General features: G+C 40.6%; 1 protein-coding gene across 1 annotated transcript in view; it reads left to right on the forward strand.

Moving 5' to 3' along the window:
* The window catches only part of SLC12A8 (solute carrier family 12 member 8), a 157,154-nt gene extending 144,785 nt beyond the window's left edge, over window positions 1-12,369 (forward strand). Inside the window, exons 11-13 of the mRNA XM_037132450.2 lie at window positions 217-334; window positions 6,675-6,735; window positions 11,925-12,369. Of these exons, the coding sequence (XP_036988345.2) occupies window positions 217-334; window positions 6,675-6,735; window positions 11,925-12,087 (342 nt within the window). The 3' untranslated portion in view covers window positions 12,088-12,369. The remainder of the gene's footprint in view (window positions 1-216; window positions 335-6,674; window positions 6,736-11,924) is intronic.
* The last annotated feature ends 7,758 nt before the right edge of the window (window positions 12,370-20,127 follow it).

Here is a 20,127-nt window from a genome sequence, read left to right on the forward strand (position 1 = left end):
GATAGTTTTGATTAGAGGGTACTTCCAGAGGGTATCTTCTCAAGTATCTGGTTAAGTGAGGTTTCTTGAATTATGAGTGAACTCCAATTAAGCAGACTTTTATAGTGATCAGTGGTTGATGAGAGGAACTACTGTTTCTTAAGGCACGAGTTTTGTGGTTTGCTCACCATGTGATAAACCATTAGGTGACTTGCCTTTCCTACTCTGTTTCCACAGGCTGTTGGGTCCCTTGTCATCATGTTTGTGATCCAGTGGGTCTATACCTTGGTTAACATGTGCGTTGCTGTGGTTGTGTATTTCTACATTGGTCGGACCAGTCCAGGGCTTCATCTTGGTGAGCAGCAGAGCCATTTCGCTACCACCTCCCTCCTCTTTTAGCACCTATTGAAGAAATATGTTTTCAGCACATATTAAATGTCAACACTGGTTCAGATATGAATCCTATTTTCAAGTAGCTTATAGTCTAGGAGGAAAAATATGATATGCACATAAATGATAACAAATTAAAAAATAACTTGTGAGATTTATAAAACATGTAGTAGTAAAGCGGATGACAACAATAGTATAGGGGCCAGGAAGGAAGAAATGGAAATATACTGTTTTACGTTTCTGATACTCTATGGGAAGTACTATTGTATCACTTAGTGGTAGACTATGATAAGTTAAGAATGTGTACTACAAACTCTAAAGCAACTATTAAAAATAGCAAAGAGTTGCCCTAGCTGGTGTGGCTCAGCTGGTTGGGCATTGTCTCATAAATCAAAAGGTCGCAAGTTTGATTCCAAGTCGGGGCACATGCCTAGGTTGCAGGTTTGACCTCAGGTCTGGGGCATGTGTGAGGCCACCAACCCATGTTTCTCTCCCTCTCTCACTCTCTCTTCCTTCCTCCCTCTCTAAAATCAATAAGCATGTCCTCAGGTGAAGATTAAAAACAGAAAGTTATAGCTAGTGAACCAATAAAGGAGGTAAAATTAAATTTAAAAATGCTCAAATCAAAATAAAGCAGAATAAGAGGGAAAGATAATAAAGGGCAAATGGAGCAAACAAAAAGCAGATAACAAAGCAATTTGTGTAAACTTAGCCATATCAATAATCACACTAAAAGTAAATAGTCTAACACTCCCAATGGTGGTTGAAACATTGAGTTTGTCAGATTGAACAAAAAAGAATGGTACAACTATTTTCTACCTGTAGAAAACCTACTTTAAATATAAAGACACAAAATAAATTGAAAGTGAAAGGATGGGAAAAGACGTAACATGAGTCAAAACAGAGCTGGACTGACAGCATTAAAGCAGGCAAAGTGGGTTTTAGAGAAAAAAATATTATATTACTAGGGATGAAGAGGGTTAGTTCATAAAGATTTTAAAAATTACCAGGAAGATGTAACAACCCTTAACATTTATATACATAAAAACAGCTTTGAAATACATGAAGCAAAACCAAGTATAACTGTAACAAGAAATAGAAAAGTTCGTGATTGTAGTCAGTGATGTCAACACCTCTCACTCAATAATGATAAAACAAATAGGCATAAAATCAGTAAGACTTTAGAAGACTTGAATAATATTATCAACAAACCTGGATAAACAAAGATGTATACAACATTCCACCTAACAACAGCAGAATATATGTTCATTTTAAATTCACTTGAGAACATAAAAAGTCTCAATATGTCTACTTAAATGTATTCAAGTCAATTCAAGAACAAAGTATGTTCTTTGACCAAAGGGGAAGTAAATTAGAAATAAATAACAGAAAGATATCTGGAAAACCCCCAAATATTTACAAACAAAAGAACACTAAATAGCACTAAATGACTAAGAACACTAAACAATGCTAAATTAACTAAAGAAACTAGATAACTCATGGCTCAAAGAAGAAATACAAAGTAAAATTTCAAAGTATTACAAACTGAATAAAAATGAAAATATAACATAAAAATTATAGGATGCAGCTAACTAGGTACTTATAAGGTAGTTTATAGCATCAAATGTATATATTAGAAAAGAAAAAATGCCCCAAATCAATGACCCCCAACTTCCAATGTAAGAAACTTGAGAAAGAAAAGGAAATTAAATCCAAATAAGAGAAACATTGAAACAATGAAGATCAAAATAGAAATCAGTAATATATAAAACCAGAAAAAAGTAGAAAATGGCAATGAAACAAGAAGCTGGTTATGTGAGATCAATAAAATTGACAAACCTTTAGCCAGACTGATCAGAAGGGAAGGAGAGAAGGTGACAATGACCAATGTCAAGAGTGAGGGAGATGACATTGCTAGAGAGTGTACCGATATTAAAAGGGAAATAAAGAAGTATTTTAAACAACTTTATGTCAATAAATTAGATAACTTGGACAAATTCCTTGAAAGATACAAACTACTAAAGTTCACTCTAGAAGAAAGATAGGGCTATTTAAGTTCTGTTAAGGAAATTACACTCGTGCGCTGGCTGGTGTGGCTCAGTGGATTGAGTGCAGGCCTGTGAACCAGAGGATTGCTGGTTTAATTCCCAGTCAGGGCACATGCCTGGGTTGCAGGCCAGGTCCCCAGCTGGGGACACATGAGGAGCAACCATACATTGGTGTTTCTCTCTCTCTCTTCCTCTCTCTCTAAGTAAATAAATAAGATATATTTTTTAAATTATACTTGTTATTAAAACTTTCCCATGAAGAAAACTGTAGGCCCTGATGGCTTCACCAATGAAATCTACCAAACACTTAAAGGGAGAAAGAATATAAATTCTATACAAACTCTTTGGAAATCTACACACTAACATCTCTCATAAACATAGATACAAAAATTCATAACAAAGTTTTGCCAAATTGAATAGAAAATATAAAAAGAATAATACATCAAAACCAAGTAGGTTTATCCCAGGAATTCAAGGTTGGTTTAACATTCTGAATTATTCCATGTAAATCACCATATTTACAGACTAAAGGAGGAAAATTAAGCCCTGGCTAGTGTAGCTCAGTGAATGGAGTACAGGCCTGTGAACCAAAGAATCGCAGTTCTATTCCCAGTCAGGGCATATGACTGGGTTGCAGGCCAGTTCCCAGCAGGGGATGCACAAGAGGCAACCATACACTGATATTTCTCTCCCTCTCCCCTTCCCTTCCCCTCTAAAGATAAATATAAAATATTTTTAAAAAGGAGGGAAATCAAAACATTTCTAAGAGGAAATTAAAGAAATAAGTGAAGAGATGTACTATGTTTATGAATTCGAAGATTCAATATTCTTAAGACATCATTTCTTCCCAAACTGTTCTATCGATTTGACACAATCCTAATCAAAATCTGTTGCTTGTTTTTATGGACATTGACAAGCAGACTCTAAAATATATATATGGAAATGCAGAGGACCTAGGATAGCCCCACCAACTTTGTAAAAGAAGAACAAAGTTGGAGGACTTACACTACCTAATTTCAAGACTGATTATAAAGCTAAGGTAATAGCTTTATAAAATGGCTAAGGTAAGGATTATAAAGCTAAGGTAATAAAAGCTAAGGTAATTATAAAGCATAGTATTGAAATGAAGATAGACAAATAAGTCAATGGACAGAGTAGGAAGGCCAGAAATTCATCCATATGTATATGGTCAGTTGATTTTCAAAAAAGGTGCAAAAGCAATTCAGCGAAGGAAAAAAAATCTCTTTAGAAAACAGTGCTAGAACAATCAGATAACCATACGCAAAAAGTAAATTTAATCTACATATCTTACAATGTAAAAATAACTCAAAATAAATCCTAGAACTTAATATAAAACATAAAACTATAAAAATTTTAAAAGAAAGTAAAGGAAAAAAATACCTTTGTGAATCTGAATGAAAGGCAAAGGTTTAGATACAACACCAAAAGCAGGAAAAAAGTTGCTAAATTGGGCTTCCTGAAATTAAGGGCTCCCATCCTCCAAACACAGGTAAAAGAATGCAAAGGCAAGCCATAGGCTGTGAGAAAATGTTAGCAAATTATATATCTAAGAAATGACTTGTATCTAGAATATATAAAAACTCTCAAAACTGAATAAGAAGACAAACAAAAAGATTTAAAAAATGGGCAAAAGTTTTAAACAGATTTCACCAAAGAGTATGTATGGATGGCAAATAAGCAAATGAAAAGGTGTTCAACATGGTTAGGTGGATGGGATTAAGACTTAAAATACTGATCATGCAAAGTGTTGGCAAGGATGTAGAACAACTAGAACTGCTGTGTATTGCTGGTGGAAATAAAACAATACAACACTTTGTAAGACAGTTTGGCAGTTTATTAAAAGTTAAATTTGTACCTGCTATATGAATGAGCCAGTGTACTCCTAGGTATTTACCCAAGAGCACTGAAAGTATACAAAAACACCTACATGAATACTCACAGCAGCTTAATTTGTAATCGCCAAAACTGGAAACCATGTGAATGCCCACCAATAGATGACTATGAATTGTAGTACAGCTATATAATGGAAGGCTCAGTAATAAAAAGAACCTGCAATGCCTTGGATGAATCTCATATAACTATGCTGAGTGAAAGAAACCAGACAAAAAGTATATACTGTATTATTTTATATATATATAATATAAAGTTACTAAAAATGCAAACTAGCCTATCATTAAAGCAGGTCAGTGGTTGCTTTTAGATGGGGTTCGGGATGGCTTGAGGAAACCTTCGTAGGTGGTAGATGTGTTCATGATCTTGCTCGTGGCGATGGCTTCACAGTGTACTCCATGTGTCAATACTTACTAAATGGTACGCTTGAAATGCATGTAGTTTGTTCTAGAAATGGACTCTGAAGTTGTTTTAATCAGGTATCTTAAGACACACAGACACAATGATTGTCATGGAGGAATGAGTTTATACTCACAGATCCCTAGAAATGGAGGTGCAGCATGCATGCCAAATGGGGTCACATGAGGGAGGACCAGGGTTGGTCATGAGGGAGAGGAAAGGGGAAGACCATGGCTCAGAGTTTCTATTAGGTTTTTATTGGCAAGGAGTGGGTGAGCCAGGTAGATAGCTGAGCAAGTTTAAGATTAGATAGTTTGAATAATTTCAATGGGCTCTGAGTTGTCTGGTATCTTGCCCTAGTGTGATTTAGGGGAGGGGTGTATTGACTCAGTGTGGGAGAATTTGACAAGGGAGATGGTGGGGGGTGTGGCTCTGGTTTGGTTGGTTTGTATATCGAAGTTTTGCTCACAGGGGAGTTTGTTGCTATCTCTAGAAATTAGCACCTCTAGGATCAAGGCCCCAAATGCCAGAGCATCAAGAATATATACAAAGTAAGAAATTATGGTCAATACTCTGTTTATTGTATGTCAGTTATTTCTCAGTAATAAAGCTGTTAAAAACATATTGTTTGGAGAGGTGGTGGGGTTGAGCAAAAAAGGATAACAAAAAGAGAAAGAACTAACTGACACAGAAAAAATAAAATAAATTCACCAGCCATTTTTAGCAAAATTCTGTGATGCCCCAGTTGAAAATAAAGCTGTAAGTCCTAACTAAATCAGATAAAGCATAACAATCCAGGCAAACTGAAGAAAAAAATTCTTCATAATTAGAATAATGTGCTATATACTTTTGAAAAAAATGCACTTTATACACTTAGTCACATATCCATTAAGAATAATGCTTTGGAGGACTTCTGGTCAAGATGGCAGAGTAGAAGAGGGAAGAGCAAATTCCAGAAAGAAGACATGCCCAGTCTAAGGCCCTCAGGGGTGACCTATGATGAAAACCCAGGTCTCTCAGTTCAGGATCCTTCAACAGCCCCCCTCCTCTGTGAAACCTCCCTGTGATGGTTGACTTTTTGTGTCAACTTGGCTGGGCCACAGGTCCCCAGATTAAAGACTATTTGTGGGTGTGTCTGTGAGAATGGTTTTTTTTTTTTTAAGTTTTAAAAATTTATTGATTTTAGAGAGAAAGAGAAGGGTGAGAGGAAAGAGAGGGAGAGAAACATTGATTTGTTATTCCATTTATTTATGCATTCATTTGTTTCCTTTCTTGTATGTATGTGCTCTGACCTGGATCAAACTATATATATTAAGTTATATATACATATAATTTGTTCTGTGAGATTTTATAAAAACCAATACTGAAGAGGGGGTGAGGCATTTTGTTTTAAAGTTGATTGGCCCTATTGTAATCAGTGTGTCTGTGTCAACAACAATCTCACTTCAAAATTTGGCTCTAACATTTCTACATGTTGAGTTATTTGATTCACTCACACCTGTGGAAAACTCTGAGTGCCAGTTCCAGTGGGTGTTGTACTGTGAGTAAGACAAGATGAAAAAGACATGCTTCCTATTCTCACAGGGCATATGGTCTAGTAGGGGATTATATAGGACATATTTAACATATACTTTGAATCTAAGAAAAAATATTATTAAAAAAATTTAATTCCTAGGACTGAAGTAAACAACTTATCTACTTTTTTTCTGTTTCTTTCTTGGGATTTGGAATTTATAAATAAATTTTTGGAAACTACGTATGGCTACAAAGTCCTTAGCAGGCTACTGTTAGGGAATATTTCCATGAATATGGTTTGGTTAGACTTAAAAAGGGAAAAAATGTGTTAATTTTATGTGTGTGTCAGGGAATGCACATTCTATTAAAACTAGGGTTTTAGATGCATACCTAGAGCCTTCATCAATATTTATGTACATGTCCTCCCTGTAGGGTCAGCCTCCAACTTCAGCTTTTTCAGATGGATGAGATCTCTTCTGATCCCCTCCTGCAGGTCAGTGCTAACTGAGAGCCAGGACCAGGGCGGATGAGTGTCCTTTGGTTCTGGGAGGTGCTAAGCATGTGCCATTCCTTGCTTTGTTTGGGTGAATTGTAGTGTGGGGACCTGACAGTTGAGGACCTCAAGGAGATTCAGAGTTTGCTACTCACTGCCCTCTACCACCCGGGCCCCAGACTCAGCTCATTAGAAGTATCCTCTGACTCATGTCCCCTTCCCTTCTTATCCTTGGGAATCATGAACAGAGGCTTTATTTATTTATTTATTTATTTAAATATATTTTATTGATTATACCATTACAGTTGTCCCATTTCCCCGCCTTCATTCCCCTCCCCCCTGCACATCCCCTCCCCCCCACATATCCCCCCTATAGTTCATGTCCATGTGTCACAGTTCTTTAGCTTCTACATTTCCCATATTATTCTTGCCCTCCCCCTTGTCTGTTTCCTACCTACCCTCTGTGCTACTTATTTTGTATACCTTCTCCCCCCTTCTTCTCCTCCCACTCCCCTGTTGCTAACCCTCCATGTGATCTCCATTTCTATAGTTCTGCTCCTGATCTAGCTGTCCTCTTAGATTGCTTTGTTTTAGGTGTGGTTGTTAATAACTGTGAGGTTGCTGTCCTTTCACTGTTCATCTTTTTTAAACTTCTTTTTCTTAGATAAGTCCCTTTAACATTTCATATAATAAGGGCTTGGTGATGATGAACTCCTTGAATTTGACCTTATCTGAGAAGCACTTTATCTGTCCTTCCATTCTAAATGAAAGCTTTGCAGGATAGAGCAATCTGGAATGTAGGTCTTTGGATTTCATGACTTGGAATACTTCTTTCCAGCCCCTTCTTGCCTGTAAGGTCTCTTTTGAGAAATCCGCTGACAGTTTGATGGGAACTCCTTTGTAGGTGACTGTCCCCTTATCTCTTGCTGCTTCTAGAATTCTCTCCTTCATTTTAATCTCGTGTAATGTAATGATGATGTGCCTTGATGTGTTCCTCCTTGGGTCCACCTTCTTTGGGACTCTCTGAACTTCCTGGACTTAGTGGAAGTCTCTTGCCTTTGCCAGATTGAGGAAGTTCTCCTTTGTTATTTGTTCTAATAAGTTTTCCACATGTTGCTCTTCCTCTTCCCCTTCTGGTACCCCTATAATTCGAATGTTGGAACATTTCAAGATGTCCTGGAGGTTCCTAAGCCTCTCCTCATTTTTTCTGAATTCTTGTTTCTTCATCCTTTTCTGTTTGGTTGTTTCTTCATTTCTTCTGGTCCGCTCCATTAGTTTTAGTCCCAGTTTTTTTTCCATCACTATTAGTTCTCTGTGCATTTAGCTTCATTTCACTTAGTGTAGCCTTCATTTTTTCATCTAACTTGTGACTAAAATCCCAATTCTGTGAGCATCCTGATCACCAGTGTTTTGACTGTGCATTTGATAGGTTGGCTATCTCTTTGTTGCTTAGAAGTATTGGCTGTGGGGCTTTGAGCTGTTCTTCTGCTTGAGCCATAATGTTTTGGTCAGGTCATGCCTGTTACGTATGAGGGGCAGAGGCTTAGGTGCTCACCAGTGCAGGTAAACCCAGTTGCTAGGTTGTGACTGGGGGTGGGGTCAGAGAGGGAGCAATGGCATTTGTTCTGCTCTCTCTCAGATTTCGGTCCCCTCTGCCACTTCCCACAAGCAAACTAGACTCTTCTGGTGCTGGTTCCCGGGTGGGTGGGCTTGTGTACATTCCAGGACCCTGTGGGTCTCTCCAACAAACTCTCCTGTGAGTCTGAGAGCCTCTCTTGGCACCTCAATCCCCAAAAGTTTTTACAATCAGTGCTTTTAGGCTTTATTTCCCATCACTGGGGCCCTGGGTTGTGCAGTCTGTCCCACTGCCCGTTTTTTTGCCTGGTTTATCTGGGTGCAAATGTGTGTCCACTGTTAGCCAGCCACCTTGCGAGCCTTACTGGGTTTGCTCATTTCATCCCCCAGTCCGCTAACCACTGCCTTTTTCTGCTGGGACCCCTTTCCACCCGCCATTGACTCTACCCTTCTTACTGGTCTGGCTGAATGGTTCATTGTTGGACTTTGGTACAGTTCAATTTTCTGTCTGTTTTGGTTGTGTTTTTGTTTCTAAATCTTTGTTATTCATAAATTTGGTTGTGCGAGGAGGTACAGTATTTCAACCTATGCCTCCATCTTGGCCGGAAGTCCTGAACAGAGGCTTTATTTAGAATCTGATTGGTGGGTGAGAAGTCAAGGGGGCTACTCCTAGTGAGTTCAGTCTAAGACACACCAGCATCAATATGTCATCACACAGAAGATTAGGGTCCAAAGTACTCCTGTTCTTCCATCTCAAGTCAGAGATGGTTGATATGACTGTGTTGGTGAAAGTGAAGATGCCAAGTAAGAAATAGGTAGAATAGAGATTCCAGAGGGCTTCTGTGGTACCTCCATGTTCAAATACACAGGGAAACGGAAGCACAGACTTCCCTGAGAAACAGGAGAAGGCCTCATAGAGAAGGTAAGATTTCATGGGCACCCTAATATCCTTCCTCCTTCTCCACTTTTCTGGAGACAGTGATTCCCCACCTTTGGAGGCCTTGGGACCCTGGGAAATTACTTCCCTTCTCCCTCAATTATCAGTGAAGAGCCAAAGCTGCAGGCTCCAAAAATCCAGGCAGAACCCAACCGAGGGTTTATTTGGCTTCATTTTTATTTTGTTTTTGAAGCTCTGAATGTCTGGGTTGTACTTGCAAATATCTTCACCTTCCATGTCCAGACATTGCTAATGGATTATGAAACCCTTTCCCTTTGGTCCCAGAATCCTTTCCCCACCGTTTCTTATTGTGATATAATACATGAAACATAAAATGTATCATCTTACCATTTTTCAGTGTCCAGTTCAGTGGCATTAAGTACACGTATATTGTTGTGCAACCATCACCCCTGTGACTCTCCAGAACTCTGTCTCACAAAACAGAAGCCCTTTATCTATTCAGCAGTAATGCCTTCTTTCTCCCTTCTAAGAATCCTTTTTAACACAAGTCTTTATAAGCACTACCAATTTGTTCCAGATTGCACAAGAAATGAAACCTTGGTGCTAGAGCCTGGGATGATGAAGAAATAGGAGCAGAGCCTATGGAAACCAACAGAGAAAATGCTGGGAGGGAGGGGGGGTGTCCCTGTCATCTGCTGGAAGCTGGGCTACATGCTCTGTGTGGGGCTACAGGAGGGCAGGGTCGTCCCTCTGCCTCTCTTCCATTCTGTGGCGCCAAGTGGGGTGACCCAAGTCACAGCACTTCTGCGCTAATCTCTTTTCCCTGTCACATAGTCCCGAGGAAAAGTGGAGTATAAATGGAAATAGCTTCTGTGTAGAGGACGCCTACAGATCTGAACCTGGAGGTGATGACTGGTTAAGAGTGTTTGGCCCTATCTGATTTACAGGAATAGTTTTAGGCACTTGCCGTTTTAAAGCCTGCACATGGCCATGCAAGGTCACTACTCTTTATGCTGCCCTCTGAATTCCTAGAATTTCAGGTCACTGTAGTGCTGTGTAGAAAGAAGAATATATTAGGAGGAGATTATTCTTAGAAAAGGACAATACTTTGGTTGGGATAGGACCCAGCCCACACTATTCATAGCTCTGTGGGTCTATGAAGTGGGTGATGGAGGATTCAGTTAAGCCTCAGCATCAAACTTGCTGGTCTCACCATGGCTACTGGATGTTTTATGATAATTATTTAGGAGGATAAAAGGACCAAGAAATGGTAATGTATCTAAAATAGAAATTGTTAGCTGTGTGTTTTTATTTTGTAGTTTTGAGAGGGTTTTTTTTTTGTAATAATTATAGACCCAGATGCTCTTCAAACCAAAGAAAAATAATATAGTGGAGGTGTTTGGGCAAAGGAGTTTGGCTACTTCCTCTCTTATACCTACACTTCCCAGAATTATGTAAAATTTAGACTGACCCTGAGAAGGGGTTCTTTACTGAAGTCCTAGCAACTGCCCAGAAGAGAATTCTTAGACCATTTTAGATTAGAAAGTGAAGTATATTATTTATCAGAACTCAGAAGAATGCTATTGTTTCACCTTAAAAAAAAGAAAGCATTAATGAAAAATGCATTAGCAAAAAACACTTACATGTTCATTGGTATGGCATTTTTATCAATTGTCAACCTTACTTTTAGAAGATTCAATCTTCATGGAAGCCAATTCATTTCTCAGAAAACCTCAACCTCCCTCATTCAGATCCGTTCTCATCAGTGGCTGCAAGGCCTTAGTCATGTGATCTGAATTTCTGTAGCAGCACTTTTTGCCAGTCAGTTGAAACTTTCTGCTTAAGTTCTGAAGATTTAAACATTAGATTTCTACCTTTGAAAATGTTTTAGAACTATCAGATATATTCCTTATTTATACAGCTGAACATTCCTACTCATAAGTAGATGATTCTTTTCAAGTAGAATCCCTAAGCAGCAGTTCCTGTCTAAGGCGTGACAAGGGCTTTGCCTCAGGAGGTGGGGAAGTTTTTGGGGGCCACAGGGCTGGTTCGAGGCACAGCCGTGACAGTGTCCGGCTGCTGTAGGTACCTGAGTGCCAGTCTGATCTTTCCCCATTCCTTTCTGCCTCTGGCACTTTCCTCATGTATTATTAACAAATTTCTTTACCGGTGTATACCAACTCCAACTGTATGTAGACACTTCAGTGCAGTCCGTACTGGGACTTGTTCCTGACTCAGGCAAAATTGGTGTCAAAGCCTTCGTGGTTTACCTTGGAGCTGCTTGTCATGTCGACCTTGGCTCTAGAGGTCATTTCTTATTCAGCTTCCTTTTCCATGAACCGAGGAGAAGGTTTCTCTTTCTACTCTTCTCACTTTTTTGGCCTCTCCATTCCATTATCTCATTTGACAAAAAGGCAAAGAAACGCTGTAGAGCCCCAACATGACACTATTTGGATATTTATTTTGTATAGTTTCATATATTTCTGCTAAAGAAAGGTAAATTTCCCTTCTTTCCTTATTTTATTTGATACTTCTTATACTTTTTTCTTCAACTGTTGTACATAAAGCTTTCAAAGTTATGTTTTTTAAATACAGGTTCAATAATAAGCACAATGATGTTTTTGCAAATAATTTTTCTGTCCCAGAGAAGACTCATCTTTACTGTTTAGGTCTTGCTCTTTCCTTCTGACCATCCTCTGTGTTTCTCTCACCAAAGGAGCTTGCAGACTCCCCAAGAGCAGATCATTTTGGCACCATCCCTGGCTCGGGTTGACATGGAGATGACCCAGCTCACCCAAGAGAACGCAGACTTCGCCACTCGGGATCGCTACCACCACTCCTCCCTAGTGAGTAGAGAACAGCTGATGCCTCGGTATTAGGCAGCTGGGGACCCTCCTCTCTTGGAGCTGTCTAGTGCACAGCAGACTCACACCCCAGAGCCTTTGTGGCACTGATTCTCCTCAGTAAGAAACTCAAAGACCTGTCGTCCCACTGCCATTTTGGATGGAAATCTGCATTCTGGTCTGGAGCACCACATCCAAAAGGGCCAATCACTGGAACAGCAGTGGCTCTGAAATGCACACCTGGTCGGAAGAGCTCCATGTCAACTCCAAGACTTGCAGGTGTGGAGAACCAGACCAGACTACTTGTTCCGAGGGCAACAATAAACGGTTATTTAAATTTTTATTTTATTATTTACTTTTTAAATTTTTTAAATTATATTCTATTGTTTTCCCAGTCCTCCCCTTTATCCCCCCTCCACCCTGCACCCCCTAACCCTCCAGCATCCCCCACCCTGTTCATGTCCATGGGTTGTACATATAAGTTCTTTGATTTCTGTTCCCTATACCATTTTTTATCTCTTCCCATCTATTTAATGCCTACCAATTATGCTTCTTCTTCCCTGTACCTTTTCTCTCCTATTCTTCCCTTCCCCCTCCCCACTGAAAACCCTCCATGTGATGTCCATTTCTCTGATTCTTTTCCCATTCTAGTTGTTTGCTTAGTTTTTTTTTAATTATTTATTTATTTTGATTGATTATGCCATTATAGGTGTTTTATTCCCCCCTTCATTCCCCTCCACTCTACCCTCCCATCCCCACCATTACCCCCCCCTTTAGTTTATGACCATGTGTCTCAAGTTCTTTAGATTCTGTATTTCCCATACTATTCTTGCCCCCCCATCTATTTTCTATCTACTGACTATGCTACTTATTTTCTGTACCTTCTCCCCCCTTCTCCTCCCACTCCCCTGTTGCTAACCCTCCTTGAGATCTTTGTTTCTGTTTCCACTCCTGATCTAGCTGTCCTTTTAGTTTGCTTTTGTTCTAGGTGTGGTTGTTAATAACTGAGTTTGTTGTCCTTTCACTGTTCATCTTTTTTTAACCTCTTTTTCTTAGATAAGTCCCTTTAACATTTCATATAATAAGGGCTTGGTGATGATGAACTCCTTGAATTTGATCTTATCTGAGAAGCACTTTATCTGTCCTTCCATTCTAAATGAAAGTTTTGCTGGATAGAGCAATCTTGGTTGTAGGTCTTTGGTTTTCATGACTTGGAATACCTCTTTTCAGCCCCTTCTTGCCTGTAAGGTGTCTTTTGAGAAACTGCTGACAGTCTGATGGGAACTCCTTTGTAGGTGACTGTCCCCTTAGCTCTTGCTGCTTCTAGGATTCTCTCCTTCATTTTAATTTTGGCTAATGTAATGGTGATGTGCCTTGGTGTGTTCCTTCTTGGGTCCAACTTCTTTGGGACTCTCTGAGCTTCCTGGATTTCCTGGAAGTCTATTTCTTTTGCCAGATTGGGGAAATTCTCCTTTATTATTTGTTCAAATAAGTTTTCCACTGGTGGCTGTGCCTTTCCCCCTTCTGGTACCCCTATAATTCGGATGTTGGAACGTTTAAAGATGTCCTGGAGGTTCCTAAGACTCCTCATTTTTTTTTGAATTCTTGCTTCTTCACTCTTTTCTGTTTGGCCATTATTTGCTTTCTTCTGGTCCACTCCATTGATTTGAGACCCAGTTTCCTTTTCATCGCTCTTGATTTCCTGTGTGATTCCATTCATTTCAATTAGTTTCGCCTTCATATGTATATCTAATTTGTGGCTATAATCAACCAGTTCTGTGAGGATCCTGATCACCAGTGTTTTGAACTGTGCGTCTGAGAGTTTTGCTATTTCTTCATCGCTTAGATTTATAGGCTCTGGGGCTTTGAGATCTTCTTGAGCCACTTTGTTCTGTTCACGCCCGTTAAGTACGAGGAGGGGAGCCTTGGACTCCCAGGTCACTGGGTTGTGACGCTGTATGTGGGGGCGTAGTCAGAGCAGGGAAATGGCGGCCCCCTCTGCTGTTTCTTGCAGCTGGGTGAAGAGCAGAACCTTAGGTTGTTCACCGGGGCAGGGCCACTTTGGTCGCTGGGTTATGACGCTATATGTGGGGGCGGGGTCAGAGCGGAGAAATGGCGGCGCCCTCTGCTGCCGCTCGCCACTGGGGCTGCTGCGTCCCGTCCAATCGCCCACTCCCTTGCTTGTCTATCCACGCACGGATGCGAGACCAGAGTCAACCCACAGCCCTGCTCCCTCGCTGTTTCCCTGCGGTCACTCACTCGCTGAGTTGCCCACCAGGTCCAACCCCGCGCCTGGATTCCGCATGCCTGAGTCTGTCTGATGGAGTTTTCCTGTGCAACCCTGCTCCTCCAGCTGCTGGTTTCACTCCTCTTACCGGTCAGGCTGAAGAATTTGTTGTTATCAGACTTCCGAAAAGTTCAATTTTCTGTGTTCTGGCTGTGTTTTGTGTTGCTAATATTTAGTTGTCTCTAAACTTGGTTGTGTGAGGAAGCACTGCATCACCACCTACGCCTCCATCTTGGCGGAAGTCCCTCTGCTGTTTGCTTAGTTTTTGTTTTCATTGTTTTTCTTTTTTTTTTTTAGGTTCATTTGTTGATAGTTTTGAGTTTGTTGTCATTTTACTGTTCATATTTTTAATCTTTTTTTCTTAGATAAGTCCCTTTAACATTCATACAATAATGGCTTGGTGATGATGAACTCCTTTAACTTGACCTTATCTGGGAAGCACTTTACCTGCCTTCCATTCTAAATAATAGCTTTGCTGGATAAAGTAATCTTGGTTGTAGATTCTTGCTCTTCATGACTTGGAATACTTCTTTCCAGCCCCTTATTGCCTGTAAGGTTTCTTCTGAGAAATCAGGTGATAGACTTATGGGAACTCCTTTGTAGGTAACTCCTTCCTTCCCTCTTGCTGCTTTTAAGAATCTTTCTTTACATTTAATGTTAGGTAACATAATGATGATGTGCCTTGGTATGTTACTGTTTGGGTCCAACTTCTTTGGGACTCTGAGTTTCCTGGTTTTTCTGAAAGTCTATTTTCTTTGCCAGATCAGGGAAGTTCTCCTACATTATTGGTTCAATTAAGTTTTCAATTTCTTGCTGTCATTCTTCATTTTATGGCATCTCTATGATTCAGATATTGGAACATTTCAGGTTGTCCCAGAAGTTTGTAAGACTCTCTTCACTGTTTTGAATTCTTGTTTCTTCATTCTGTTCTGGTTGGATGTTTATGTCTTCCTTTTGTTCCAAATTGTTGCTTTGAGTACTGGTTTCTTTCCTGCCACTGCTGGTTTCCTAAATATTTTGCTTTATTTCATTTTGGGTATCTTCCATTTGTTCTTTAATTTTTCGACCAAGCTCAATCAGTCCTGTGAGCATTTTGATTACCAGAGCTTTAAATTCTCTATCAGATAGGTTGGCTATTTCCTCATCGTTTAACTCTCTTTCTGAGGTTTTGCTCTCTTCTTTCACTTTGGCCCTATTTCTTTTTTCAGGGTCCCTGTTAAGTTGTAAGGGGTGGGGCCTTAGGTACTCACCAGGGCAGGGCAACTTTCCTTGCTGCACTGTAGCACTGCCTGTGGGGGTGGGGCCAAAGAGGGAATAGTGCAGCTCTCCTGCTGGTCTCTAGCACACTTTTCAATGAACTCTCATGTGAGGCTGGGAGTTTCTCCCACCAAGGCAACCCCTGTTGTCCACAGCCACCTCTGAGTCTCAGTTTCCCCCTAAGTCAACCCCTCCCATGCAGCCTGCCACCTCACTGCAGCCAGTGCCACCCACACAGTCCACGGCCTCACCGCGGTTTCTTGCCATGTGCCGCCTTACTGATCTGGCTGTTCTGCTTGACTGTTTCTTTAATTCTGTGGTTGTCAGAGTTTCATGCAGTTTGGTTTTCTGGCACTTCTGGTTGCTTATTGATTTTAGATTGGTTGTTATGCTCCTTTTGGTTGTGCGAGGAAGCAAAGGGTTCCTACCTATGCCTCCATCTTGGCCGGAACCTATCATTTACTTTTTGAGTAAATAATACACCCACGTGGTCTCAAACTCCAGAGTACAATCATGTACACGCACACACACCCCTGTAAGTGAAGAGCTTCCTTCCCATCCTAGTGTCCCCATCTGCTTGGTTCCCATTCCCCACCCCAAGGGTAACCACCCTGTTTTTATATATGCTTCCAGCCTTTCCTTTTTAAATTTTTCCCTAAATTTTTATTTATTGATTTGAGAGAAAGAGATCAATTTTTGTTGTTCCAGTTATTTATGCATTCATTGGTTGACTCTTGTATGTGCCCTGCTGGGGATGGAACCCCCAACCTTGGCACAGCAGGATGATGCTTTACCTAACTGAGCTACCCAGCCATGGCCAGTGTTTCTTGATGAGCACACAAGCAAATAGGAATGTGGATTTTCATTACTCCTCTTCTGTACACTAAAGATAGCATATTATACATGTGTTCTGCACCTTGCATTTCCCTTTAACAATCTATGTTGCAGACATTTCCATACCATTACATATACAGTTTTCTCATTATTATTCATTGTATATATGTATGATTTATTTCATCAGTTCCACAATGATGGCATTTGGGTTATTTCCAATCTTTTGCTGCTATTATAATCAGTTCTGCGGTGAGTAATCTTATACATATGTACAAGTATAAATAATTTCTGCAAAATAAAGTCCCCAAAAGAATTGCAAGATCAAAGGGTACATGCCTTTGTAAGCTATTTTTGTTTATGAAGGGTCTTTTTAATTAAAAATGTAAACTAACATGAATTACCTAATGGTGATTCATGTTCTCAAAAGCACTTGTGGTCCCCAGCTCTCCCAATGCCTTTGCAGCTGTTTCTGGTATAAATGCACGAGGGGTCGGGACTGTTTTGGCTCCTCTCTGAGATCAGATTCATCACAAGCATCCAGTCCTGGGGGCCATGGTGGAGGCTCCCTTGGGTAGGTTGAGCACGAGGCCAGAGTCAGTGGTTTTGCGGCTGAGCCACAGAAGGAAGTACTGTTGGGTCAATCATGACCTCTTTCTTCTGCAGCAGAGTTCTGTGATGTTGGTGGGCTCAGAATCACCTGGGAGGCTTGTTGAAAGTACAGATTTCTGCACCTCAGCCATAGTTTTTTTTGTTGTTGTTTTTTGTAGTTTAGTAAGTTTGAGGGAGAGTCCCAGACTGTATATCTTTTTTTTTAAATGTATTTTATTTTTTAAGATTTTATTTATTTATCTTTAGAGGGGAAAGGAAGAAGAGATAGAGAGAAATATGAATGTGTGGTTGCTTCTTGTGAGTCCCCTGCTGGGAACTGGCCTGCAACCCAGCATGTGCCCTGACTGGGAATTGAACCATGGGTGTTTGGTTCACAGGCCCTCACTCAATCCCCTGAACTATACCAGCCCGGATGAGGACTTTACATCTGTTTTTTTTTTTAACTTTTTTTATTGATTATGCCATTACAGTTGTTCTATTCCCCCCCCCCCTTTCCCCTCCACCCTGCACGCCCCTCTCCCACCATTCCCCCCTTTAGTTCATGACCACGTGTCTCAAGTTCTTTAGATTCTATATTTCCCATACTATTCTTGCCCCCCATCTATTTTCTATCTACTGTCTGTGCTACTTATTTTCTGTATCTTCTCCCCCCTTCCCCTCCTCCCACTCCCCTGTTGCTAACCCTCCTTGAGATCTTCATTTCTATGTTTCCACTCCTGATCTAGCTGTCCTTTTAGTTTGCTTTTGTTTTAGGTGTGGTTGTTAATAACTGTGAGTTTGTTGTCCTTTCACTGTTCATGTTTTTTAAACTTCTTTTTCTTAGATAAGTCCCTTTAACATTTTATATAATAAGGGCTTGGTGATGATGAACTCCTTGAATTTAGTCTTATCTGAGAAGCACTTTATCTGTCCTTTCATTCTAAATGAAAACTTTGCTGGATATAGCAATCTTGGTTGTAGGTCTTTGGATTTCATGACTTGGAATACCTCTTTCCAGCCCCTTCTTGCCACGTGATCTTCATTCCTATGGTTCACTCCTGATCTAGCTGTCCTCTTAATTTGCTTTTGTTTTAGGTGTGGTCGTTGATAACTGAGTTTGCTGTCCTTTCACTGTTCATCTTTTTTTATCTTCTTTTTCTTAGGTAAGTCCCTTTAACATTTCATATAATAAGGGCTTGGTGATGATGAACTCCTTGAATTTGGTCTTATCTGAGAAGCACTCTATCTGTCCTTTCATTCTAAATGAAAACTTTGCTGGATAGAGCAATCTTGGTTGTAGGTCTTTGGTTTTCATGACTTGGAATACCTCTTTCCAGCCCCTTCTTGCTTGTAAGATCTCTTTAGAGAAATCTGCTGACAGTCTGATGGGAACTTCTTTGTAGGTGACTGTCCCCTTAGCTCTTGCTGCTTCTAGGATTCTCTCCTTCACTTTAATCTTGGCTAATGTAATGATGATGTGCCTTGGTGTGTTTCTTCTTGGGTCCAACTTCTTTGGGACTCTCTGAGCTTCCTGGATTTCCTGGAAGTCTATTTCCTTTGCCAGAATGGGAAAGTTCTCCTTTATTATTTGTTCAAATAAGTTTTCCACTGGTGGCTGTTCCTCTTCCCCCTTCTGGTACCCCTATAATTCGAATGTTGGAACGTTTAACGATGTCCTGGAGGTTCCTAAGCCTCTCCTCATTTTTTTTGAATTCTTGTTTCTTCATTCTTTTCTGTTTGGTTATTTTTTTGCTTCCTTCTGGTCTACTCCCTTGATTTGAGTCCCAGTCTCCTTTCCATTACTCTTGGTTTCCTGTGCATTACCATTCATTTCAATTAGTTTAGCTTTCATATGTTTCCCTAATTTATGACTATAATCAACCAGTTCTGTGAGCATCCTGATCACTAGTGTTTTGAACTGTGCATCTAAAAGTTTGGCTATTTCTTCATCACTTAGATTTATTGTCTCAGGGGCTCTGAGTTGTTCTTGAGCCATTTTTGGTCTGTTTGTGCCCGTTAAGTACACAGAATGGAGCCTTAGTTGTTTACCAGGGTGGGGCCACTCAGGTCGATGGTTTGTGACACTGTATGTGGGGGCGGGGTCAGAGAGGGAACAATGGCGGTCAGCTCTGCTTGCCAGTCCATCCCACCACCTTGGCCTGTTTATCCGAGCGGAAATGTGCGAGCCCACCGCCCTGCACCGTGCGGTCTCAATGCTCGCCTCTTCACTGTTTTATCTGCACGCGAATGCTCCACTGACCTCAGACAGCCAGCCGAGCCTCTTCCCTGTGTCCACCCATAGCCAGCCCGCACCGCACCTGGGATCTGTGCCTTAGGCTGCTTGCGCACCACCCGGTTGGGGATCTTTTTTGCCAACCCGCTCCACTGCTGGCTTCGCTCCTCTCACCGGTTTAGCTGAGCATTTCGTTGTCTTTGGATTACATATTGTCGATTTTCTGTGTGGTTTGGTTGTGTTTATTATTGTTAAAAGTTTATTTTTAGATTTGGTTGTGCGTGGATGCAAGGCATTTCCACCTACGCCTCCATCTTGGTGGAAGTCCTGAAGTTTTTCTTCAGGACTTTACACCTTAATGAATGTCTCAGGTGATTCAACACAGGTGATCCTTAGGCCCCATTTTGAGAAACCCTGACCTGTTGGATGGACCAGGGAAGGTATAAGGAGAAGGTATGCGATGACAGGCTAGTTAGATCTTGACATTCTCTCTCAGAACATGAGATCTAGTTCATGATTACTGTTTATGGTGAGATCTAGTTTGTGGTCATCATTGATGATGCCCTATTTTGGTTAAATGCCAGACTTCCAAATATCATTAGAAACAAATTAAAGAAAGAAAACCCTGAGTTAAAAATAGGCATTGGGAAGTAGAAACTGAAAAGACAGACCGTGTTCATGAAGGGCTTGCCTTGGAGGTGATCTCTAAGGACCCCCTTGAAGAAGAAGCTACACTAGTTTCCTGTGGCTGCCGTAACAAATGACTCAAATGGAGCAGCTTAAAAACAATAGGAATTTATTTGCCCACAGTTCTGGAGGCCAAGCATCAGAAATCAGTGTCACTGAGCTGAAATAAGGGTGTTAGGAGGGCTGTGCT

This window comes from Artibeus jamaicensis, unplaced genomic scaffold (assembly GCF_021234435.1).
Source record: "Artibeus jamaicensis isolate MK-2021 breed Jamaican fruit bat unplaced genomic scaffold, CSHL_Jam_final contig_793, whole genome shotgun sequence".
NCBI classification, from domain to species: domain Eukaryota; kingdom Metazoa; phylum Chordata; class Mammalia; order Chiroptera; family Phyllostomidae; genus Artibeus; species Artibeus jamaicensis.